General features: G+C 43.9%; 1 protein-coding gene across 1 annotated transcript in view; it reads left to right on the forward strand.

Moving 5' to 3' along the window:
- Nucleotides 1-26,617, forward strand: part of LOC110527962 (succinate-CoA ligase GDP-forming subunit beta) — a 127,676-nt gene that overhangs the window by 75,684 nt on the left and 25,375 nt on the right. Inside the window, exons 7-9 of the mRNA XM_021609613.3 lie at nucleotides 383-479; nucleotides 1,860-2,021; nucleotides 3,256-3,398. Coding sequence (XP_021465288.1) covers nucleotides 383-479; nucleotides 1,860-2,021; nucleotides 3,256-3,398 — 402 coding nt within the window. The remainder of the gene's footprint in view (nucleotides 1-382; nucleotides 480-1,859; nucleotides 2,022-3,255; nucleotides 3,399-26,617) is intronic.

Here is a 26,617-nt window from a genome sequence, read left to right on the forward strand (position 1 = left end):
AGTCCATGCCCTGACAAATGGAGGCTATTCTGAGGGCAAAAGGGGGCCCAACTTCATATCAGGGTGGTGTTCCTAATGTTTTGTACGCTGTGTAGCCTATATTTTGTACAGTATGAGCTAAAGGCTTACTGAGTCATGTTAGTTAGAAAATAGTAGGTTGTCAGAAACTCATCAGAAAGGTGGTATTTTGTTATTTTATTTTTCAACACCTGCACACATACATGTGCGCACACGCACAAAAACACACGCACACACATGCTCTGTGTGTATGAGGGGATTTGCCATGTTTTATTTAATGTGTGCGTGGTGCTGAGTGGCCCTGGCTGGCCTGCTGCTCAGAGGCATCTTGTTGGGTAATAACTGTCCTCTGTGGAACTCACAGGCTGCAGATCAGATTAAGAGGCTCTATGATCTGTTCCTGAAAGTCGACGCCACTCAAGTTGAAGTCAATCCTCTCGGAGAGACTCCCGAAGGACAAGGTACGACTCTTTTTCTCATTCTCATTTTGGTGTCTACATGTTAGAAGGTCTGTTTATCTGGTTCTGTCTCTTGTCCTCGCTCTCTCTCTCGTACATCATGGGAGTCTCCTTGGTGGGATTTTAGGTATATATTTGAGTATATCCATCACTAATTGCCTCTTGAGGAACAATCATACAGATAAACTCATTGTTATGAAACAAGATCTTGTTATGAGTCTGGTTCATCGAAGAAAATAGAGTTTTGTAGCCTAGTCTAATCACTGCTTATGAATATTGATGAGAGGTCTGTTATTTTGTTGTGTACAACCAAGCTGTACTGAGAGGTGCAACTCTGCCATCCAACAAGCAAGGTAGAAACTTGTGTTTCTGTAGACTCCCATTGAAAGTAGATCAACTTGTTATTTAATTTGTACATATACGACAAGGGAAGATGATGAATTACCGAGCTTGTCTTTTCAGTAGAGTTTAGACAGCACGCCACATGGTACTGAAGAACATCACTGCAGGCAGAATAGTTACGGCATGTTTTTTCCCCCACTTTAGTCTCTTACTTTGACTTGCATTTCAGCGTAACTGAACCCTCATCACCAAAGGGACGGTAAGACTAAATGACTGTTAAACTCTGAAAATGAATGTAATTGTACTACAGTTGGTCACATACAGCAGCTCCAGGAGACAGCCAACACTCCACTTAGCTGCAATAGAAGTGACTTCCCATACATTTTTGTTCTGCCTAGTTTGTGTGTGTGTGTGTGTGTGTGTGTGTCATGTTACCTTTATTATGCTTGGGAGCTTCAGCCCAGGTAGTATGTCACAGAGACGAGCCATTACATAGTGAATTTACAGTTGGTTCCATGGGGATCCCGTGTACCACTTGTCATTTGTCCTCCAGGCTGTTATAGAGTATTGATAGATGAAGGCTCCAATCACCCCTGTGTAAATGGTTGTGGTATGTAGTGGGCCTTACAAAGTACAAATCCATAAGGAGCAGACCTCAGCATTTCAGCCCTGCAGTAAATACTTTGCCTGCAGGTAACATTCAACTCGCAGTTTCTTTGAACTGCACCTTGTGAAGTGTAAAAGTATTGTCCATTATGCATAATAAATTCCCCCTTTGAGGCACTGTCGATGCATAAACATGAGCTGCACCATTACAAATACTGAATTAATTAAGTCTAATAGGGTGAGATCACTTGCCACATTTTATTTAACATATTTCATTGAGCTTATGAATTATTACATTTCCATTTCACTTCCTCCTTTTTTTTCTCTACATCTCTTCCTCTTTCCTTTTCTACTTTGTCTATTTCCTTCTTCCTCTCTTTATTATTCTGTCCCTCTTCTCTTCATATCTCTCTCTCTCTCTCTCTCTTCTTTCAGTGGTGTGCTTTGATGCCAAGATCAATTTTGACGATAACGCAGAGTTCCGTCAGAAAGCCGTCTTTGCCCTGGACGACATGTCAGAGAGCGATCCCACCGAGACGGAGGCAGCCAAATGGGACCTCAAGTACATCGGCTTGGATGGAAACATCGCCTGCTTTGGTGAGTTCTGATTATGGCTGTCCACGCACATGCATGTTCTATTAATTGAGCCATGGGTAACCCACCCCAACTGGAATAGAGTTGTTATTTTCCTTATCAGATAATTGAAGGCTGGGAGACGACGTTCAAACTTTGTCAAACTACAGTAAAGACGACTGGGCTCCTCTCCAGTCCAAATTGACAACCAGCTTTCTAACGACTCCAGAAGGAGGCTGCCATAACCAATGCTTTCTAATTAGCCATAATCCGCCCAAAAAGTCTCCAGTGAGCTGGATTGTTAGTCTTCTCATTATGGTCCTCCCCTGTCATAAATCAAAGCTTTACAGTGTAATTCTGGGCTGCTGGGGAGTCTCTTCTGGCTGCCCTGAAGCCTCATAAACATTGTGGCAGTAAGAGCACAGGTTAGTGGCTCTTTCCCCTGCGCAGCCTCTCCTGCAGAACAACAGCTCGGAGCTGATGGGCTCCTTTAAAAGCTTTGTAACCCACCAAAGTGACAGCTGTTAAAGCCAGTTTCCTTTTATTGAGACTTCTGTCAGGGCACTTGCCAGGACGTAGGCTCAGTGCCGCTAAACCAAATGAGGTAAGACGTTTGTAGAGAAGCGTGTTGGCTTTGGCAGGAAGTGACTGAATCGCTTGGCTCCCTTGCAGCAAAGCACCAAGAAGCCCAGAGGATAGGGATGCGCTCACTAGGCTGCCTGATAATACGGCACAACACTAGTGCCACAAATTTGTTTAATCAATGCTCGCTTTCTGAAGTCAAGAGCATTGCCGTAATCACATTTCCCTCCACTTTTCAACTTCTTCAAATGTTAAATATCCCAATTATAAGTTTTAACAGTACCTCTTAAAGATTTAAATCCTCAAAGAATGTTGTTATTCCCTCTTCATTAGATAATTTATTCATTGATTTCACAGTGAGCCCTTTCATGTTTGTGTTGTTTTAATGCTGGTGTTAGGTCATGTTTAATTGAATTAAATCCCAACTACTTGTCACTGTTTTCTCTCAAGGGTTTTCGTTTCAGTTCTCATCTTCATTTGGACTCTAATGGGGGGGAAATCTAACTTCAGAGAATCGGCACGAAACCATTATCAGCATTCCAGAATCATAATTTGTCATCAAAATTGTGATGAGCACAGTAACTATTTTTTTAGAGGCCCTTCTCTGTTTTCTGAGACCAGTAACAGTTCTCAACTTTCTCTGTGGTTTAGTTTCACCTTTGATCTGTCATTACAGTGAATGGCGCTGGTCTGGCTATGGCCACGTGTGATATCATCGACCTCCATGGAGGGAAGCCGGCCAACTTCCTGGACCTAGGAGGCGGGGTGAAGGAGAAGCAGGTGTACGAGGCATTCAAACTGCTCACTGCTGACCCGAAGGTAGGAGCCCACTTTATCCAACACCACAGGGTGTGTGTGTGTGTGTGTGCTGTGGAGAGGAGTTGTACTACTTAAAGATAGAGATCAAATCTGATTCATTATGCTACAGTAGCTAGTTCCATGTCAAACTATCAGTTGGTCTCAAAGAGCCAACACACTGTTCCAACCACCTGTTGAATTCCCTATTTAACCAACCCAGCTGCTCAACACTTTATCCTAGCGATTCTGTAAATATTTGTTGCTGCTACTTTGTGTGACTGTTTAACCAGGAGTCATGTTAAAGCTTCTCTTTAAGGCCTTGTCTGGTCGGTTAGGCACCAGTCCACCTCCTAACAAAGACACAACAGTTTAGTGGGTTTGGCACTGACAGCTATGTTTCTCCCAGAGATGGGGTATTAGAGATCTCCTAATTATAATGCCATGGTTTTATTGACAGTTTTGTAATGAATTACAGCCCCGCAGCCACAATAAAGCCAGCCTTTTAATGGGCTTGTCCCTGCCGTCACAGTCTTCTCCCAATGCACAACGCAAACTCGTTACTGTACTTTCCTGGTGCAATTAAAGGTCCAGAACCTCAGAGGAGAGGATGTGGCAGCTTGGCTCTCTTTACGACAGTTGAATACTAAATGTTCAGATTGCCAATAACTCAGCAGCGAACAGTTGGAGGCTGGTAACAATGCCGCAGTGCTAGTTTGTTGACACTCATCAGAGCACTAATTCCCTGTTTGCTTTCACTTCAAATTATGTCTATTTGACAATGGTTGTGTCTTCGTATGTGTCATAGAACAGTGTTGAATACTGGTTCCTTCTATCCACTGTTGAACAGGCCAGTTTACCACACATTTCTGATACTTTAAAGATGAAGGACATTGAGAACGAAGGACATTGAGAACAAAGGACATAGAGGCATGATGTGGGATGTTCTATGCACAAATATTGCATGATACTCATGGCAATACCCAAGTCACTCGAATGCCATTACTTTGCTTCACTTCAGTTTCATGTAGTCGCTTTAATAGTTGACCAGAGTCATAATCGAATTTTGTAAAGAAAAGAGAGAAAAAGGAAACAGTAACACAACAGGAATAAAATATGCAAGAATAAGCTGTTATTCTAGTACCAGATCAATGTGCAAGGTATTTGAGGTAGATATGTATATAAAGGCAGGGCTAAGTGACTCGGCATCAGGATATATTATAATAAAGAGTAAAGAACACCATAGCAGCAGCATATGATGAGTGTGTTTATGTATGCGTGTTGTGTTCATATGCATGTGCATGTCGCGTGTGTGCATATGTAGTGTATGTGAATATGTGAGTGTCAGTGTAGTGTGTGTGTGTGTGTGTGTACAGTCGTGGACAAACGTTTTGAGAATGACACAAATATACATTTCCACAAAGGTTGCTGCTTCAGTGTCTAGATATTTGTCAGATGTTACTATGGAATACTGAAGTATAATTACAAGCATTTCGTAAGTGTCAAAGGCTTTTATTAAGTTGATGCAAAGAGTCAATATTTGCGGTGTTGACCCTTCTTTTTCAAGACCTCTGCAATCCACCCTGGCATGCTGTCAATTAACTTCTGGGCCACATCCTGGCTGATGGCAGCCCATTCTTGCATAATCAATGCTTGGAGTTTTGTGGGGTTTTGTTTATCCACCCGCATCTTGAGGATTGACCACAAGTTCTCAATGGAAATGAGGTCTGGGGAGTTTCCTGGCCATGGACCCAAAATATCTATGTTTTGTTCCCTGAGCCACTTAGTTGTCACTTTTGCCTTATGGCAAGGTGCTCCATCATGCTGGAAAATGCATTGTTCGTCACCAAACTGTTCCTGGATGGTTGGGAGAAGTTGCTCTCGGAGGATGTGTTGATACCATTTTTTTATTTATTGCTATGTTCTTAGGCAACATTGTGAGTGAGCCCACTCCCTTGTCTGAGAAGCAACCCCACACATGAATGTTCTCAGGATGCTTTACTGTTGGCATGACACAGGACTGATGGTATGCTCTCCTTGTCTTCTCCGGACAAGCTTTTTTTTTCCCGATGCCCAAACAATCGGAAAGGGATTCATCAGAGAAAATGACTTTACCCCAGTCCTCAGCAGTCCAATCCCTGGACCTTTTTCAGAATATCAGTCTGTCCCTGATGTTTTTCCTGGAGAGAAGAGGCTTCTTTGTTGCCCTTCTTGACATCAGGCCATTCTCCAAATATCTTTTCCTCACTGTGCGTGCAGATGCACTCACACCTGCCTGCTACCATTCCTGAGATAGCTCTGTACTGGTGGTTCCCCGATCCCGCAGCTGAATCCACTTTAGGAGACGGTCCTGGCGCTTGCTGGACTTTCTTGGGCACCCTGAAGCCTTCTTCACAACAATTGAACCGCTCTCCTTGAAGTTCTTGATGATCCGATAAAAGGTTGATTTAGGTGCAATCTTACTGGCAGCAATATCCTTGCCTGTGAAGCCCTTTTTGTGCAAAGCAATGATGACGGCACGTGTTTCCTTGCAGGTAACCATAGTTGGCAGAGGAAGAACAATGATTCCAAGCACCACCCTCCTTTTGAAGCTTTCAGTCTGTTATTCGAACTCAATCAGCATGACAGAGTGATCTCCAGCCTTGTCCTCGTCAACACTCACGCCTGCGTTAACGAGAGAATCACTGACATGTCAGCTGGTCCTATTGTGGCAGGGCTGAAATGCAGTGGAAATGTTTTTTGGCGATTCAGTTCATTTGCATGGCAAAGAGGGACTTTGCTCTCCCCTCTTTCTCCTGTAGTCCACGATCATCTCCTTGGTCTTACTGAGGTTGAGGGAGAAGCTGTTGTCCTGGCACCACACTGCCAAGTCTCTGACCTACCTGTAGGCTGTATAATCGCTGTCGGTGATCAGGTTCACCACTGTCGTGTCATCTGCCAACTTGATGATGGTCTTGGAGTCATGCGTGGCGATGCAGTCATGGGTGAACAGGGAGTACAGGAGGGGACTAAGCACCCAACCCTGAGGGGCCCCCGTGTTGTTGCCTACCCTTGCCACCTAGGGCCGCCCCGTCAGGAAGTCCAGGATCCAGTTACAGAGGGAGGTGTTCAGTCCCAGGGTCCCCAGTTTGGTGATGAGCGTGGAGGGGACTATGGTGTTGAACGCTGAGCTGTAGTCCCCTCTTGTTCAGGTGGGAGAGGGCAGTGTGGAGTGGAATAGAGATTGTGTCATCTGTGGATCTGTTGGGGCGGTATGCGAATTGGAGTGGTTGTGAGCCATGTCATACGCTATATCAGAGATAAGCCTATATCAGTTTCTTATTTTTTAGTCGGAGACTGAGGGCACGAATCACACACACACACACACACACACACACACACACACACACACACACACACACACGTACCAGAGATGAATTTTAACAAGGTGCTAGTGAAACTCTGCCACTGACGATGTATTGTCCCAGTCAAATGTCCACAGTGTATATATTATTTTTTGCCCTGCATGAAATCATCAAGGTGTCCTGAAAACAGAATAAAATAAGAGAGAAAGTAGAGGTTTAAGTGTTTCTCAGTCCTCTGAGGCAGTGTGATCAAATTCATACATTATGATGTCAAACGAGGTCATAATAGAGATGAATTTGTGGGGGAAACCGAGCCAGCTTTTAAAGACAGCATTAGACTTCAGTTATTCCTGCATAGGAAGTAGTCTTCTCTTTATCCTGGCTTCAATTCGAAGCCCAAACCCTAGAGTAAAGGCAGTAGCTAACGGTTCCTCCTCCAGCAGTGTAGAGGCGAGACAGACACAGGCCCTCCCTTATGGGGGAGAGATGAGAGCGGATTGACATTAAACCTCCGTGTACCGCCATTTGCATTTCATACAGGGATTTGGAGACTCATCAGATCTGTGGAGGGAATGTTAATTATTAGATTCTTGGCATGATGAAAATCCTCATTTACATTTTTCTTTTAATATATTCCTTACACTAAAGATGTTCTGTGTCTCAGTTCCATTTAGGCCTAGGCTGTGAACAACTTGAGCCAGAGTAAGAATCAATAGCTGGAAATGCCAAAGATACACACTTGTTAAATGTTGAAATGTGTCCAACTGAATAAGGTACTTGAAAGCATTTCAAGCGTTTGTCATGACAAATACTTAATATTCATGCTTACAATTGAATTTCTTATGTTTTATTTGCTTTGGCATGAAACATGTTGACTCGTTTCAACCTAATCCGTGTTTGAAGACGAGTCAGCAGTGGAATGTTTATTTTGCCATATTCAATACTCAAAAGCCTTGACCTTGAGGTTTGGTGTAATGTGAGATGCCTAACAGTGACATAAAACTCTAGCTGTATACTCATTTTCACTAGTGCAGCAGTATTATACATTTACTGCAGCCAACTACAGTTTGTATCCAGGGAAGCTGATATTCTGCATAAGTTAGTATATTCTACCCTCGTTAGCACAGCCTTATTTTAGCTGCTAGGTTCTTCATAACCATATTAATTGCTAGTGGCTATGTATAGTATAGCTGGTGTCAATTGATACGTTGTGGCTATCAATGACTATCAAAAAAGTAACATTTGAACACCATTAGCAAGGAGGATCATTTAGAAATAAATACCAGGTAAAATGAAGCATAACCTGGCTCGTTCTCTTATCTGGGAGATGGCAAACACTGGATAGCGTGTCCGTCCACTGCTCTCTCGCTCCCCCACTCTCTGCTCTCTCTTTTCTCTCTCTGTCAGCTCTCTTTCCGCTTTGATCTCTTCAGCTCGTTCTATTCCAACTCGAAGATTCGGTTGGGAGTGCACAGCTTCAGCTAGAACGGACAGGTCCTGGGATTGGATATGATTTAAATCTTGTTTGTTTTTTTTCATGTTTTTTTCTCAGTTGGAGTATAGCATTGATTAGGTCAATTAGAAAGAGGGACCATATAGAATAGGGAATATGACAAATGTACAGGATGAGGGAAGAGGTTAGAGAAAAAGAAGGATGAAGAGAATGAAAAGAAAAATGAAGACATTGAACGTAATATCCAAAGTAAGTGTTGGTGTGTATAGTATGTGGGCAAAGCCTATTAATTTCATTGGACATGCAGTCTCTTCTGTTCAATGGTGTTTCAATTCTGTCCTCTGGCGCCTTACGTCCCTGCTAGAATAACTAGCACCACTCTTTCACAGGCATATAAAGAACTGCTTACTTTGACATAATAGTTGTAGTATTGAGTCCCCCCCCCCACACATTACCTGTAGGCAGTGACCAAATGTCCTCTTTATTACACTCCCTCCTGCTCAGTCCTGATAGGAAATAGCAGATGCATGTTTTGTCCTGCGCACTGTATTTCCTAGGTGGTGGTGAATTATGTCCCCGATAAGACGGTGCTGTGCTCCTAGGCTGTGTGTGACGGCAGGGAGTGACTGGGTAATTGTCACCTGTGGGTGTTTTCACAGCTTTGTGTGTGTGTGTGTGCCAGTTACAAGATGTAAAGGGAACGGACACAGCTAGGTTCTCTGATCCACCTTGAATGTATTGGTACGTTAGCATTTAGCCCATTCAGTTGACCAGCTCCAAGGCAGAGAGGGAAGGAAAGAGATGGTGTGTCAAATCTTATTTTTCACATACTTCGTAAAGAACGGGTATACGCTAACATTGAAATGCTTACTTAGGAGCCCTTCCCAACCATGCAGAGAGAAAAATAGAGAAATAATAGAGAGAATATTTGACTAGGTCACCAACCTTGGGTGTTAATCACATTGTTGATTAGGCATGCTGAAGGTGTGTACTCGCTCATATTCACCCTTGGCCTCTCTACTGGGTTGTGTGCGTTTCTATGTGTGCACAAACGTGTGTGTGTGTGTGTGTTGTATCTGCTCTAAAGGTGTGTACTCACTCAGATCATCCAGCTTCACTTGTGCCTCCCCTCCAGCCCAAGCATTTGTTAGTGTTTGTGATGCACTTTGTGCGTGGGTGTTTGTATACGAAGGTGTTCACTCACTCAGACCTTTGTGTTCCTTGCGGCAGTGTGTGGTAGGTGTGTGTGTGCTTCTCTCAATGTGTTAGTTTCTGCTCTGCTTCACCTGTTTCATTTCAGTTATTATTTGTGAGCTGGACAGTCAGTAAACGGTATAAATATAGCGCCATTAGCATTTTTACAGTTTCAATTTGGTTTTAGTCATTTTTAGTCCCACATTTTTTGGGGGGGACACCACTGATCTAAACAGTAAGGTATTTTCCTTCAACATATACACGTTCCGGCTGTAGCCTGCTGAGCGTGTCTACTGTACACGGTCACCTAACTCCTTTGTTGGCTAGTTGTGCCATCTTTGGCATGGTGTACCTCATGGAGAAGAGGTCCTGGCCCGTTTCCCGTCACATTTCCACTCCAAATCGCCCCATTACATCAAGAGTATTCTTGAAAGGTATTGTTGTCCACCTACTGCAGATATACCCAGTGTATGGCAGCTCTCTCCTCCCCCAGCCTTTGATCTGCTAAATCCTGTTAAGGCAGCGTTGTGAGGGGCTCTGAGGACCAGGCCCAACCCCTCCACTCTGGATCAGCCACTCACTCTCTGGTCCTCTCTGTGCATATGGAGATGTCTTGGGCCCGCGTCGAATGTCAGAGCGCCTGCTTGGACATGGTGTGAGGCTTTCGGAGCCTAGGAGACGGGGCTCTTAAATAGGGCCAACAATGAGCCCCGTCTCCTAGGCTCCGAAAGCCTCACACCATGTCCAAGCAGGCGCTCTGACATTCGACGCGGGCCCTATTTAAGAGCCCCACTCTGCAATGTGAGGCCACAGTTCTAGAGGCTCAGGGAATGACTCCTATTCATGTCCTTGGATCTGTTTCATCTACACCTCTCAGACAGGCTAAGGAAATCAAACAAATACAGACTAACACACACATGCCTAGCCCTCCAGGGACTTGCACAATCAGCCATCATTGAGTTGGCTGTGACGTCGGAGATCTAGGTTTGCTGTGGAAAAATGGTCTGTCGGCCTGCCGGCTAGGCCTCCGGGAACAGCCAGTCCCCTGTGTCGTAAAGACAAGCAATGATAAGCCAGAGAGAAAGCCCAGAAACAGGCTCCCACTCCATAATGGAGTTCATTCCCTCTGCGTAGAGCATTAAGCCTGGCATTACAGACGGCAGGCTATAGGGAGCCATCACCTGAGACCAGTGCTGTGGGACCAGTAAACATTGGACTGGGGCGATAAGGAGGGAACATTGGAATGACGAGCAGGTCATGCCATCAAGAGCACCTTTTGCTAATAGTGGTAATGGCTCTCTGCGTATGTGTAGTGAGATCTGAATGGTGAGATTGCTTTTCTATGGTGGCGCAGAGCACATATTGACATTGAGATTGGAATCGAGTGGTGCTGGTGAGTAGAGTAGGGGGCAATATGTCAGTAATGTATAGCTAGATCTAACCATTGGTTTGAAGGGATACTTAGGGTTTTTGTCAACTTCCCCAGAGTCAGATGAACTCGTTGATACCATTTGTAAGTCTGCATCCAGAACGAAGGAAATGAGTGGTATTTTGAAAGATACTGCTAACTATTGTTCGGGTAATGACTGGAAGTCTATGGTATCTACTAGCGTCCTAGTAGTGAAATAGACTTCCAGACATTGTGCTAACACAAGTTAGCAACTTTCTTCGAACTGAACTACATGTTTCAAGCAGACCACTATAGTCCCTGTACCTAAGAACACGAAGGTAACCTGCCTAAATGACTACAGACCCGTAGCACTCACGTTCGTAGCCATGAAGTGCTTTGAAAGGCTGGTAATGGCTCACATCATTATCCCAGAAACCCTATACCCAGTCCAATTTGCATACCGCCCAAACAGATCAACAGATGATGCAATCTCTATTACACTCCACACCACCCTTTCACACCTGGACAAAAGGAACACCTACGTGAGAATGCTATTCATTGACTACAGCTCAGCGTTCAACACCATAGTACCCTCAAAGCTCATCACTAGGACTAAACACCTCCCTCTGCAACTGGATCCTGGACTTCCTGACGGTCCACCCCCAGGTAATGAAGGTAGGTAGCAACACATCTGCCACGCTGATCCTCAACACTGGAGCCTTTCAGGGGTGTGTGCACAGTCCTCTCCTGTACTACCTGTTCACCCATGACTGCATGGCCAGACACGACTCCAGCACCATCATTAAGTTTGCAGACGATACAACCTGATCACCAACAACGACGAGACAGCCTATAAGGAGGTCACAGACCTGGCCGTGTGCTGCCAGAATAACAACCTATCCCTCAACGTAACCAAGACTAAGGAGATGATTGTGGACTATAGGAAAAGGAGGACCGAGCACTCCCCCATTCTCATCAACGGAGCTGTAGTAGAGCAGGTTGAGAACTTCAAGTTCCTTGGTGTCCACATCACCAGCAAACTAGAATGGTCCAAACACACCAAGACAGTTGTGAAGAGGGCACGACAAAGCCTATTCCCCCTCAGGAAACTAAAAAACATTTGGCATGGGTCCTCAGATCCTCAAACGTTCTACAGCTGCACCGCCGAGAGCATTGGTTGCGTCACTGCCTGGTACTGCAATTGCTCGGCCTCCGACCGCAAGGCACTACAGTAGGCAGTGCGTACGGCCCAGTACATCAATGGGGCTAGGCCGCCTTCCATCCAGGACCTCTACACCAGGCGGTGTCAGAGGAAGGCCCTAAAAATTGTCCAAGACTGTTCTCTCTACTACCGCATGGCAAACGGTACCGGAGTGCCAAGTCAAGGACAAAAAGGCTTCTCAACAGTTTTTACCCCCAAGCCATAAGACTCCTAATCAAATAGCTTCCCGGGACGATTTGCATTGTGTGCCCCTCCCAACTCTTCTTTTACGCTGCTGCTACTCTCTGTTTATCATATATGCATAGTCACTTTAACTCTACATTCATGTACATACTACCTCATTTGGCCCGACCAACCAGTGCTCCCGCACATTGCATTGTGTCCTGCCACCCACCACCTGCCTACCCCTCTTTTATGCTACTCTTTTTACTATTTTTATTCCCTTACTTACCTATTGTTCACCTTATGCCTTTAATATGCTGTTGGTTAGAACCTGTCTGTAAGCATTTCACTAAGGTCTGTTGTATTCGGCACGTGACAAATAAACTTGGATTTGATTTGGTTACAATTAAATGATTAGAACCATAGAACCAACTTTGATTTGATTTGGTTACAATTAAATGATTAGAACCAGCACTGTGAGTTATCGGGGTCTCTTAAATTAATAGATCTCTAAGAGTAACGTAAATGCTAATATCTCAGTGGAAACTCAGGAAATGCTAACAGCCTCAGTATAACGGCTGATCATGGACTAGCAGCAGACCCCGTCAGACCTCAGCTGCCTGCTCAGTGCACCATGCCAAGGCCTCCTCAACCAACTATACTGTAGCTGACGATTTGCTATATTGTAGTTGTTCCACCTCACTGCTTATAAGATCATAGCTGAATGTAGGCTGTTTCTACTTGGTTTCAGGTCCTTTGCTCACAGAGTACTGGGACTGGGCCAGGCATTGACGTACAGAATGGGATGTAAATGGTAGGAGGAGAAGTCGAGGCTCTGGAGCTCTTGTCTAAAGCCTCTGAGTTGTGATGTGTGGCTACGGAGCTGCAGTTCAAAGAAACAATATGACGCTACAGGCGAACTGGATGTGCAGTGTGATGTTTGAACTCAATGTCAAAACGTTGGAGTTTTCCTCTTTTTCACACTCTGAAAACCATATAGCAATCCTCCATACACTGAAGATATCTGGACTTTGGGAAATTGGGAACACTTCAGTTTTGCCAGTTCACTTTGTTACTTTAGTCTAATTGGTTGGAGTAGTCTAATTTTAGTCTAATTTTAGTCTAATTTTATGAGTTGTAGCCTACTCCAGGCAAGAAGCTCCAGTCAAGAAGCAAGAAGTTGTTTTATTTCGATTTTCATTTTAGCGAACAATGTTTTTTTGTTTTCTTTGTTTGAACGAACCCATGGCAATACTGAGCTGAATTGCATAAATAACCAACTGTGAATGACAGGCGGGTTTATTAACACTAAGTGAATATTACTTCTCTTGCCACATTGTTTTTTATCCTTGAGGATGTTTAGAGAGAAATGCCTCAGTAGTACATTCAGTACATGATAATGATACCTCCTAATTTCAGGACCAAATGTACTGCTTGTCGCTATTTGGATCATTAGTTGCTGTGTCATAACCTGCAGATTGGAATAACAGTTGGCTTTTTTTTGTTAATGTAGCATTGCAATGTTCTTATTTTAGTTGTTGGGATGCTACTGGTGAAATGACACACTGATAATTGTGTATTGCCTTCATTTGTTTGTCCTAATTGTCTCTGTTTACCTCAGTCAGTGATCTCATTATGTGAGCCCTCTAACCTTCCAGCTGCCGGCTGTAATTGTGTTGCTTATCGAAATAAATCAAATGTAACTCAGACTGGCTGCCAAACTAAATACCATTATCTCTTAGATCTATGTTCCACTTAGGCACTTTCATATGGATTAGCCTAGGTATCCTGATGCGGTTCTCTGGTGTAATTGTGAAGAAACCAAAATACAATTTCCTTCACAAGAGTTATAAATAACTGCTTTGGAATGTCCTTTACACACACACACACACACACACACACACACACACACACACACACACAGCGTGTTTGCTTGTTATCCCACAGTACCTAGTACTTTGGATGAATGTTAAAAACAAGAAGTTAGGCTAAATTGCAATAAGATCTCAATCTCCTCTAAATTGCACCTGCGGTCGATATGTGAATGGCCCTGAGAAGAAGCACTCCCTCCCTCAGAGTGCCATTCAGCTGGGATGATCGCCTTTCATCTGGCCTGGCATGTTTTACCCATCTCATCACTTCTGCTTTAAAGAGGTCCTATCGATGTCTGGAAAACTTCACTCACTTAATAATGAGCTTCTTTACACTCCTGTTCTCTCTTACTGTTTACCAGCTCCTCAGTCACGTCTTGCCCCTACACACACACACACACACACACACACCTAGTCAGACATACACACCAGTGGAGGCTCCTCAGAGAAGGAAGGGGAGGACCATCTTAAACATTAAAAAAGGTTATCCTTTTTAGATAAAACTATACTAAATATATTCACGTCACCAAATGATTTATTTAAACACTGTTTTGCAATGAAGATCTACAGTAGTCTCAACAGCACTCTCTGGGATAGCACCATGGTGTAGCCGGAAGACCGGTAGCTTCCGTCCTCCACTGGCTACATTGACTTCCAATACAAAACCTAGAAGGATCATGGTTCTCACCCCCCTTCCACAGACTTACACAGTAAGTCAACAAAGTGTCAGAAAATGAATGTAGTACTGATAGCATAAGCTACAGCTAGCTAGCACTGCAGTGCATAAAATGTGGAGAGTAGTTGACTCCAAGAGAGAAAGAATAGTTGAACAGTTTTTAACAAATAATTTATTCCAAAATTAAGCAGAAGCAACAAGAGGGAGAGGTGGCTGCTTTTTTCCCCATTTTTTTCACTTTCACTGACTTAGCCTACTCAAACAACCGTCTCAAACAGAAAGGGATGCTATGTTAGCTAGTATGGCCATCACACACTAGAACTCTTCCAAGTCAAAGTAAGCGTTTGGTTTTATAAAGGGATTGCCACCGGGGCCCGCCATTGTAGCTGCTAAACTGCTTGCTGCTGACTACACTACTGGGTGAGTTTAGGGTGTTTACTAGCGCGTTAGTTCTAGTAGTTATGTTGACTATGGCGTTAGCTAATATGGTGACAACAATGTAGGCTGTGTGTAGCAGTTAGCGTTTATGATATAAAGGTTTGGCTTGGAAAACGTTGTTTTTTTTGCCTGATCATAGAGCAGCTGTTGTGTTGTGCAATGAAGTCCACAAGCAAAGGGAAAAGGTGAGAGGAGGAGAGCGCGTAGATGCCAGAAGGAATTATACAACGAGCAAAGTGATCGTGTTGATTTGTATGTGGCTGCTATGAAAGTGATCTGTGTTTGCAGATGATCAGGGGTGTACTCATTCCGCTAAATCTGTTGAAAAACGATTCTTAAACAGAAGCAAACGGAACAAAATCCTCCATGAAGGGGGAGGAATCCTCCATGGAGCAAATGATGTGTGTGATTAATCTGATCTCCAGTTGATGAGCCTGATATGAGCTCCATGGTCTGGCAACCACCATAGCGCTGTAGGACATATTTTATATGCAAGACACCTGTCAATAGCATGTCTAATGGATATGTATGTCTTGGTATATATTGTTAATGTATTAACACCATCCCTTTCCGCCCCATGTTGACTAGACCATTCCTCCCCCTTCTCCCACGGCCCTGTCTGATTCAACAGTCTCCTGTCTGCCATTCCTCATCTGAGATAAATCAATATGTGATCTGGGATTGGACCTGGGCTAATTTGAGCCCTTCTCTCACTCTTAATGCTGCAGGAAGCGTTTTGTCATTTCAAAGGTAGGCCCCAGATGGTGCAAGGTAGTAGCGTTAGAAAGGCCTTCAAATGCCATAGGGGCACATAGTCTATGATTTAGTGACCTTCTAGAAGTCAAGCAGTGCTCCTTTAATAGGAAAAGGCTGGACGGCTCCATTTTTCTCATGTTCTACAGCACCTCCTACCACATGATAGTATTTAAGATTGAGAACCGTTCTCAGTCACTGACTGTGTTTGTTAGTCAGCAACAGGAGGTAGATTTTTTTTCCCTCTTTCGCATGTTTGGAGAAATGGAACACAATAGTTCATTTTCACTTATGAGGCACACTGCCTGAGGACCCAGTCTCACTCCACAGGGAAATGTACCCAGAGCACTCTGACAACTCAGTTCCACCCCCCACTGATCATTAATATGGCATGAGAACCGTGGCCCTGTTTCTGCCTGACATCCTCATGGTTACATATTACAGTAACCCAGGGCGACGCCCCTCATTATGACCCTGGCGTGGCGTGTCCAGCAACGAGCTGCCTCCCTCTCGCTACACTGCTCAATTTAACAGATGATGCTTCCCTCCATCCCGGACAGGCGTCTATCTCTCCATCTGTCTGTCCGAGGCGTGAGCGAGCGTCACAGGGGTGTCCCGCGTGTTCCGATAAATTGAGCTGATGGTGTAGCTGAGGCCACACTCATTTCACGCATCTTGGCTTTGATGTAAGCCTACATGCACGCTGCTGTAGGCTCATCTGAGGCCAGGCCACCCAAACACTGAGACAGATGATAGGATCAGGCCTGCTTTATGAGCCGTGCTCTACAGTGCAGTGCAGCAGCACGTCCTCTTGTCCTCTGTCACTGGCTGACGCTGTATGTAAACATGGAGCAGTCTAAAGATGCTGATGCCAAAGCAGTCAGGGATAACGTCATGTTGATAGGTCATTTTTTAATTGCTGTGGGAAAGATGATTTAAAGCAGTTTTAAATGTTACACTAATCATTATAACAGACTTAATTCTGGCTCTAAAGCCTAGAGTAATGACAGTGGTTGTCGATGAGGAGCAATTGGTGTATGCTGTGTGTCATTAGCCTTGATATGACTCATCCCAAGTCACACAATACACAAGAGACGAATGTCGACTCCAGTAATTAAATGATCAGGCTTCCCTTTATTTGAGCGATGGAGGGGAACACGGATGCTAATTTACCCGACAGTCAAGGCTACAGCAGGAGATTCATTTAGTGTGTGCGTGTAGTGCTATACTTGTGAGGACCAGAAGTCCACACAAGAATAGTACACCAAGGACAATTCAGATAATTGGGGACATTTTTGCTGGTCCTCGCTTATACAAAGCCTGTTCTTAGGTGTAAGGGTTAGATTAATGGCTAAAATCAGGGTTGAGTTAGGGAAAATACGATTTTGAATGGGAATCAATTGTTGGTCCCCGAAAAAGTCCTCAACTATACTTTGGTAACACCCCTCTGTGTGTGTGTGGAAGTCTGTGCGTTTCTCTGTTATTAGCAGTTGATATTCTCAGTAGCCTGTGTATTCAAATAAAAAATCACATTTTATTGGTCACATACACATGGTTAGCAGATGTTATTGCGAGTGTAGCGAAATGCTTCTAGATCTGACAGTGCAGCAGTAGCTAACAGGTAATATCTAACAATTCCACAACAAAACCTAATACACACAATCTAGTAAAGGAATGACATGAGAATATATAAGTATAAAATATATGGATGAGCAGTGACAGAGCAGCTAAGATGCAATAGATAGTAAAGAATAGATATTGAAGGATATAGTATACATTATATACAGATGAGATGAGTCATGTGAGATATGTAAACATTCTTAAAGAGGCATTATTAAAGTGACTAGTGTTCTATTTATTCAAGTCTTATTAAAATGCCCAATGATATCCAGTCTGTAGGCAGCCGCCTCTCTGTGCTAGTGGTGGCTGTTTAACAGTCTGATGGCCTTGAGATAGACGTTGTTTTTCAATCTCTCTGTCCCAGCTTTGATGCACCTGTACTGACCTCGCCTTCTGGATGGAAGCGGGGTGAACAGGCAGTGGCTCGGGTGTTTATTGTCCTTGATTATTTTTTGCCTTCCTGTGACAACGGGTGTTGTAGGTGTCCTGGAGGTAGTTTGCCCCCGGTGATGTGTTGTGCAGACCGCACCACCCTCTGGTGAGCCTTGTGGGCGGTGCAGTTGCCGTACCAGGCGGTGATACAGCCTGACAAGATGCTCTCAATTGTGCACCTGTAAAAGTTAGTGATGGTTTTCGGTGACAAGCCACATTTTTTCAGCCTCCTGAGGTTGAAGAGGCGCTGTTGCGACCGCTTCACCACACTGTCTGTGTGGGTGGACCATTTCAGTTTGTCGGTGATGTGCACACCGGAGAAATACATTTTCCACCTTCTCCACTCCTGTCCTGTTGATGTGGATGGGGGTGTGCTCCCTTTGCTGTTTCCTGAGGTCCACGATCATCTCTTTTGCTAACATTGGGTGAAATGTTATTTTCCTTGCACCACACTCCGAGGGCCCTCGCCTCCTCCCTGTCGTGGGTGAACAGGGAGTACAGGAGTGGGCTGAGAACGCACCCTTGTGAAGCCCCAGTGTTAAGGATCAGTGGAGTGGGGATGTTGTTTCCTACCTTCACCACCTGGGGTCGGCCCATCCGGAAGTCCAGGACCCAGTTGCACTAGGGGGGTCGAGACACAGGGTCTCAAGCTTAATAATGAGTTTGGATGGTACTATGGTGTTAAATGCTGAGCTGTAATCGATGAACAGCATTCTTACAGCATTCTTACACACTATATTGTTCTCAAAGCGGGCAAAGAAGTTGTTTAATTTGTCTGGGAGCAAGACGTCGGTGTCCGTGACGAGGCTGGTTTTCTTTTTGTAATCTGGGATTGTCTGTAGACCCTGCCACATACATCTCGTGTTTGAGCCATTAAGTTGCGACTCTACTTTGTCTCTATACTGACACTTTGCTTGTTTGATTGCCTTACGGAGGGAATAACTACACTGTTTGTATTCAGCCAGATTTCCATTCACCTTGCCGTAATTAAATTGTGGCCCACTCCTCCATACAGACCTTCTCCAGATCCTACAGGTTTCGGGGCTGTCGCTGGGCAATACGGACTTTCAGCTCCCCCCAAAGATATTCTATTGGGTTCAGGTCTGGAGACTGGCTAGGCCACTCCAGGACCTTGAGATGCTTCTTACGGAGCCACTCCTTAGTTGCCCTGGCTGTGTGTTTCGGGTCGTTGTCATGCTGGAAGACCCAGCCACGACCCATCTTCAATGCTCTTACTGAAGGAAGGAGGTTGTTGGCCAAGATCTTGCGATACCTGGCCCCATCCACCCTCCCCTCAATACGGTGCAGTCGTCCTGTTCCCTTTGCATAAAAGCATCCCCAAAGAATGTTTCCACCTCCATGCTTCACGGTTGGAATGGTGTTCTTGGGGTTGTACTCATCCTTCTTCTCCCTCCAAACACAGCGAGTGGAGTTTAGACCAAAAAGCTCTATTTTTGTCTCATCAGACCACATGACCTTCTCCCATTCCTCCTCTGGATCATCCAGATGGTCATTGGCAAACTTCAGATGGGCCTGGACATGCGCTGGCTTGAGCAGGGGGACCTTGCATGCCTTGCAGGATTTTAATCCATGATAGTGTAGTGTGTTACTAATGGTTTCCTTTGAGACTGTGGTCCCAGCTCTCTTCAGGTCATTGACCAGGTCCTGCCGTGTAGTTCTGGGCTGTTCCATCACCTTCCTCATGATCATTGATGCCCCACGAGGTGAGATGTTGCATGGAGCCCCAGACCGAGGGTGATTGACCGTCATCTTGAACTTCTTCCATTTTCTAATAATTGCGCCAACAGTTGTTGCCTTCTCACCAAGCTGCTTGCCTATTGTCCTGTAGCCCATCCCAGCCTTGTGCAGGTCTACAATTTTATCCCTGATGTCCTTACACAGCTCTCTGGTCTTGGCCATTGTGGAAAGGTTGGAGTCTGTTTGATTGTGTGTGTGAACAGGTGTCTTTTATACGGGTAACGAGTTCAAACAGGTGCAGTTAATACAGGTAATGAGTGGAAAACAGGAAGGCTTCTTAACCTTTCTGATCTCCCCATCCCGGATCCGGGATCGTGAATACAGACTCAAGCTCATTACCATAACGCAACGTTAACTATTCATGAAAATCGCAAATGAAATGAAATAAATATGCTAGCTCTCAAGCTTAGCCTTTTGTTAACAACACTGTCATCTCAGATTTTCAAAATATGCTTCTCAACCATTGCAAAACAAGCATTCAAAAGAAAAGCATTCAAATAAAATAATTTACCTTTGAAGAACTTCAGATGTTTTCAATGAGGAGACTCTCAGATAGCAAATGTTCAGTTTTTCCTGAAAGATTATTTGTTTAGGACAAATCGCTCCGTTTTCTGCGTCACGTTTAGCTATGAAAAAACCCCTGTATCCAGGATTGTGTAAATCTATCAGCAAGCTCATTAGCATAACACAACGTTAACTATTTATGAAAATCGCAAATGAAATGAAATAAATATGCCATCTCTCAAGCTTAGCCTTTTGTAAACAACACTGTCATCTCAGATTTTCAAAATATGCTTCTCAACCATAGGAAAACAATCATTTGTGTAAAAGTAGCTAGCTAGCGTTAGCATTTCGCGTTAGCATTTAGCGTTAGCATTAGCGTTAGCATCCAGCACGCAACATTAACAAAAACATAAAAGCCTTCAAATAAAATCATTTACCTTTGAATAACTTCTGATGTTTTCAATGAGGATACTCTCAGTTAGATAGCAGATGCTCAGTTTTTCCAAAAAGATTCCTTGTGTATTAGAAATAGCTCCGTTTTATACATCACATTTGGCTACCAAAAAAAATCCGAAAATTCAGTCCTCAAAACGCGAACTTTTTTCCAAATTAACTCCATAATATCGACTGAAAACATGGCAAACGTTGTTTAGAATCAATCATCAAGGTGTTTTTCACATATCTCTTCATTGATACATCGCTCTTGGACACATGCTTTCTCCCCTGAATCAAATGGTAAAGTAGAAGCAGCTGGCAATTGCGCACCGAATTCGACGCAGGACACCAGGCGGACACTTGGAAAATGTAGTCTCTTATGGTCAATCTTCCAATGATATGCCTACAAATACGTCACAATGCTGCTAAGACCTTGGGCGAACGACAGAAAGTGTAGGCTCATTCGTTGCGCAATCACAGCCATATAAGGAGAGAATGGAAAACAGAGCTTCAGAAATTCTGCTAATTCCTGGGTGATGCATCATCTTGGTTTCGCCTGTAGAATGAGTTCTGGGGCACTTACAGACAAAATCTTTGCAGATTCTGAAACTTCAGAGTGTTTTCTTTCCAAAACTGTCAAGAATATGCATAGTCGAGCATCTTTTCGTGACAAAATATCGCGCTTAAAACGGGAACGTTTTTTATCCAAAAATGAAATAGCGCCCCTAGAGCTCTAACAGGTTAAAATGCTTCTTAAAGAAAAACTAACAGGTCTGTGAGAGCCGGAATTCTTACTGGTTGGTAGGTGATCAAATACTTATGTCATGCAATAAAATGCAAATGAATTACTTAAAAATCATACAATGTGATTTTCTGGATTTTTGTTTTAGATTTCGTCTCTCACAGTTGAAGTGTACATTACATTAAACATTACAGACCTCTACATGCTTTGTAAGTAGGAAAACCTGCCAAATCGGCAGTGTATCAAATACTTGTTCTCCTCACTGTAAGTAAGCATTTCACGGCAAGGTCTACATCTGTTGTATTCGGCGCATGTGACAAATAAAATATGATTTGATTTGACAAGCTGCTGCTGTTTGTTGATGTAATTTAGACTCCCCTCTGTCATTAACCCTGAGATCTGTGACAGGCGGATTCCTCAGCCTCTCCAGCTCTTCCAGCATGGACCCCTGTTTTTGAGCATGAGGAGCAGCACTCTGTGTGCAGAAGGCCATGCCATAATGAATTTGATGAAATGTAGCCAATGTAATGAGAAAGACGTGCCCATCCCTGGCCCCTCTGTCACATCAGGTTTGTCCACTCTGTGGGAATGGAGGAGAGAAGGTCACTTGCAGTGCCTTGAGAAAGTATTCATACCCCTTGACTTAATTCACAGTTTGTTGTGTTACAGCCTGAATTCAAAATAGATTAAATCGATTTTTTTTATTTTCAACCATCTTAACACACTACCCCATAATGGCAAAGTGAAAACATGTTTTTAGAATTTTTTGCAAATTTATTGAAAATGAAATACAGAAATATCTCATTTACATAATTATTCACACCCTAAGTCAATACTTGCCACATTTTCAAGTAAATTTAAGTCAACTGCAATTCAGCCACTAAGGAACATTCACTGTCTTGGTAAGCAACTCGGGATTTTGCCATGTGTTCATCTCCCAGTGTCTAGTGGAAAGCAGACTGAGACAGATTTAGCTTGTGCTTAGCTCCATTCTGTTTATTTTTTATCCTGAAATACTCCCCAGTCCTTAACAATTACAAGCAGACCCATATCATGATGCACAGCCACCACTATGATTGAAAATATGGAGAGTGGCACTCAGTAATTGGATTTACCCCAAACATAACACTTTGTATTCAGGACAAAAAGTGCATTGCTTTTCCAAATTGTTTTCATTATTACTTTAGTGCCTTTTTGCAAACAGGATGCATGTTTTTGGATATTTTAATTATTTTCACTCTTTCATTTATGTTAGTATTGTGGAGTAACTACATCCTCACTTTTCCCCTATTGCAGCCATTCAACTCTGTAACTTGGCCTCATGGTGAAATCCCTGAGTGGTTTCCTTTCTCTCCGGCAACTGAGTTAGGAAGGACACCTGTATCTTTGTAGTGACTGAGTGTATTGATACACCATCCAAAGTGTAATTATAAACTTCACCATGCTCAAAGGGATATTCAATACATTTTTATTTTATTTATTATTGTTATTATTGTTGGGAAATTCCACTTATTATGGTTATGGTGTATTGTGTGTAGGCAAGTGCCCCAAAAAATCTTAATTTAATAAATGTTTAATTCTGGCTGTAACACAACAAAATGTGGACGGGTGTGAATACTTTCTGCTCTGGAAAACAACATCTGGGATCACTGTTGGATCTCAGCGATGTCTGTCTCTTTGTGATCTGCTTTCTGCAATTCCAGGAAACTAAAATAAATATCAACTTTATTAAGACCTGATAACCAACTGAAAGGATATGTGTCATAAGAAATATCCTGTTTATTTGGGTTGTCTTGTACTCATATACCCCTATCAGTTTCACCTGTATCCCAGCCCCTCCCTCCCTCTCCCCTGGTATGGTTTGCAGCAGTTCAAACATATTATTGTCACTGTAATTGGCTGTTCCAGGCTTGATTTGATATGTGCCTCTTGTCTGATCCGTACACCTCTTTACCGCGCTAATGGAAAGATGAGTCCCACGTGAAATGTTTCTCTCATCAGATCGCTGTTGAAATCGTACATCTCACGTTACCCTTGTCAGGAGCGCTGCTTTATCGCAGTCTGAGCATGTGTGGTAGAGGGAGGATCGCATTAAATATAGAAAGAAGTAACAAGGGTGAATTTAGCCAAAGTGCTTGTGAAACTTGAAAATTATATATGAACCTTAGATTTATCATAATAATGACTATTACCACACATTATCAGTAGTCACCTTGTTGAAATTCGTGTAGAGGTTTGTGTCTGAGAGGAACATAGGCATCAACTGTTTCACTGTGCTACTATTCCTACAGTCACAGCACTGCTACCAGTCCTAACACTTACACTGCTAGTTTTAATTTCCTCCCCCAGGTGCAAACTGACTGATGTTGCCAGACTAGCTGATACAGTTGTCTCCTTTAGCTTGATCCCCACAGCTGTGGTCAAGCTGACATGGCTGTGTCTCTCCAGCTGCAGGTGGCTGAAACGGTGTGCTACATGTACACTCATATCCTCCTATCTCCTGGAGCATCTGCCGTTGTCAGAGCAGGTAGAGATGGACAGCAGATGGCTGGGCTCTACCATCCTTTACAATGCTGCTCTCTTTTATCCATATAGAACAATATGCAGCACAGGAGCTTCAACTAGGCCAACAAAACCACTGATTTAAAGAGTCATACTACATACACCCTCTATATGTCCTGTTGTGACCACTAGTTTTAGGCCTTGACTAGTTTGATTGAACCTACACTCTGCAGTATATAATATATAGGGTATACTTTTTAGCACTAATGTATAATTCACTTGTTAATATTGCTTTAAGGAGATTTGTTTGATTTAACAAGATGTATTTGTTTCCCCCTTTTTACCGTGCCTCCATCACGTTTTTGGGATTTTTCAACACAGCCAGCCCTCCACCCCTGTGAATGAAGCATATTTCAGAGGCAGAGACATTCCCTCCAGCACTCCAGCCCTGACTGTATCCGTTTGTAGAGCCTTTTCACATTTCCTATTTCTCAGGCCTGCTGTCGTGGCCCTGTCTGCCAGGCAGCAGGAATGAGGGAACGAGACAGTGGGAAAGCGAGAGGGAGAGCGGGAGCTTCTCCATTTAAAGCCCAACAGTGATTACACTGTCCATCAGCCGCCAGGACGACCTGCATCAGCCACAGGATTGATGTTTGACAGAATAATTAGGAAACTGTCTCTGGTTAAAATCACTGGAGCTCATCTTTGGGTAAAAGGACTTCCATTTGCTAACTCCCCCCACTTGTCCCCGCTTCGTTCCCCAGCCCTGTCCTAGCCATCCACAGAGTGCTCTGGGAGAGAGAAAGTTGAGTGGTACAGTGGGGTGGGTTGGTGTTTCTGCTAGTGAAACTGGAAAGGCAAATAGAAGGGAATGGGGGGAGAAGTGAGTCAGAGTGGAGCAGTCATTGCCACTGGAAGCAGCGCAGTACAAGTAGGAATGGGAGGGAGCTGAAGCAATTGGGGAGGGAGGTTGGGGTAATGGAGGTAAGAAAAATAAAGGACGGCCAGTAGCACTATTAGCTGTGATTGGCTGGTCTCAGTAGTGGGAGAATACTCTTAGGATTTTGTTAGAGCGTTGTGAATTGAGAAGAGGCCACTACACTACCCTGATTCTCCCCTGGCTTGTCTGGTATGGCTGATGATGAGCTCTTCATTAGGCTGGCCCCTAATGGACTGACCCATTAGGTCAAAAGGCAGTGTCTGTTCCACCTGCCTGATACTCTACATCCCCTGACTGCTCCTGTACTGACCAACTGACGGGGAACCACGCTCCAGATGAGGCCCTCCTCTCTCTCCTCTGGGCTTTACCCGGGGAAGGTTGTTGCCCTTACCTGCCAGAGAACCAGGCTCCAGCTGAGCCTCTATCTCATTGACTGAGGGCCGCCCCCATCCCTCCCCTGGGATTTTGTCAACTCCTCTGATCTCTCTAATACCTAAGCAACCCCTTAATGGCTAATTGATATGCTGCAGAGTTCCACAGAGCAGCTTCAAAGCCTGCAGGTCTTAATGTCAGCCCAGGGAAGTACTGGTCATCTCACTGAAAGACTGCATGCAGGGTGCCTTAGAAACAATCCCCCTCATCTTAATAATTCCAACCTGGTATTTGTTCGGGTTTTGATGACACGTGCAGGCAGAGACATGGAAAACATCATACAAGGGCTCCCATTGACACAGAGAGGGCTGGGGAAAAAAGCACTAACACCCTCAATCAGTGTATGTATCCGTGTCTGGCTTTTTGGAAATTAAATCCTGATTGCATCCATCTGTTTCGCCCTAGTTTCTGGTTTTCTGTCAGTTTAGTGTCCCGCTCCCCAGACTCGCCAGGACTGGGCGGGTGGAGGAGGGAGAGGCTTTGCAATATGTGTATTCTATCAGTTTCTAAATGACTCATTTAGCCAGAGCTGAGTCATAGCGAAAAGTAGTCATTGCCTTTTCAATAACTGCAGCGATTCAGTCATTCAGTCAGATGAATAACAAATTAGTGTGTCTTTAAAAACGGTCTCTATTTTTGGATCGCGGAGGGTGAAAGCACTATATAAAAAAATAACCCCCCATCTATCAGGATTAACGCTCTCCCAGGTTATTTCATCCCCACTAAATTGCCTCTCTCACTAAACAGCATCAGAGAAGGGAATTACTCAGTTCCTCCTGGGACTCTCTCTGCTGTCTCATTGTTGCTCTAAAGAGTACAAATGCCTTCCCTAGGGTGCTTATGGGTCACTTCTGCCCTTTTAGTGCTGTTAAGGTATTTCAGGATCACATTGCATTGTGAGGAAATTGCACTGTTGTGTTTGCCAGTTTTACACTCCTACAGACAATCTCACAATACCAGGATTCGGGCATTGTCAACGAGTATGTGTGGTATTGTTAATGAGTGTGTGTGTGGTATTGTCAACGAGTGTATGTGGTATTGTCAACGAGTGTGTGTGGTATTGTTAATGAGTGTGTGTGCTTATTTGGTGGTTGCATTCTTTCAAAGACATGAGCCCGTGGCTATGTTTACGCAAAATCTAAATAATGTAGCTAATCCAGTCGTTAACTCCTGAAATACGTGTTACTGTCAGGTGTAAATGATGGGATTCATCTGTGTGGGTGCAAGGCTGAATATGAATAGTCTGTTGGTTATGTTGGTAATTTATCCAGACTTGTTTGTCCACTCACTGATTTGACTGTCTCTGGCTCCTAGGCGTGCCCGCCTGGCTGTCTGCTTCAGTGCTGTGCGTCAAAAAGCCCAGTTGTTTACCCAT

The sequence above is a fragment of the Oncorhynchus mykiss genome, chromosome 7 (assembly GCF_057628025.1).
Source record: "Oncorhynchus mykiss isolate SJ-2025 chromosome 7, ASM5762802v1, whole genome shotgun sequence".
NCBI lineage: Eukaryota > Metazoa > Chordata > Actinopteri > Salmoniformes > Salmonidae > Oncorhynchus > Oncorhynchus mykiss.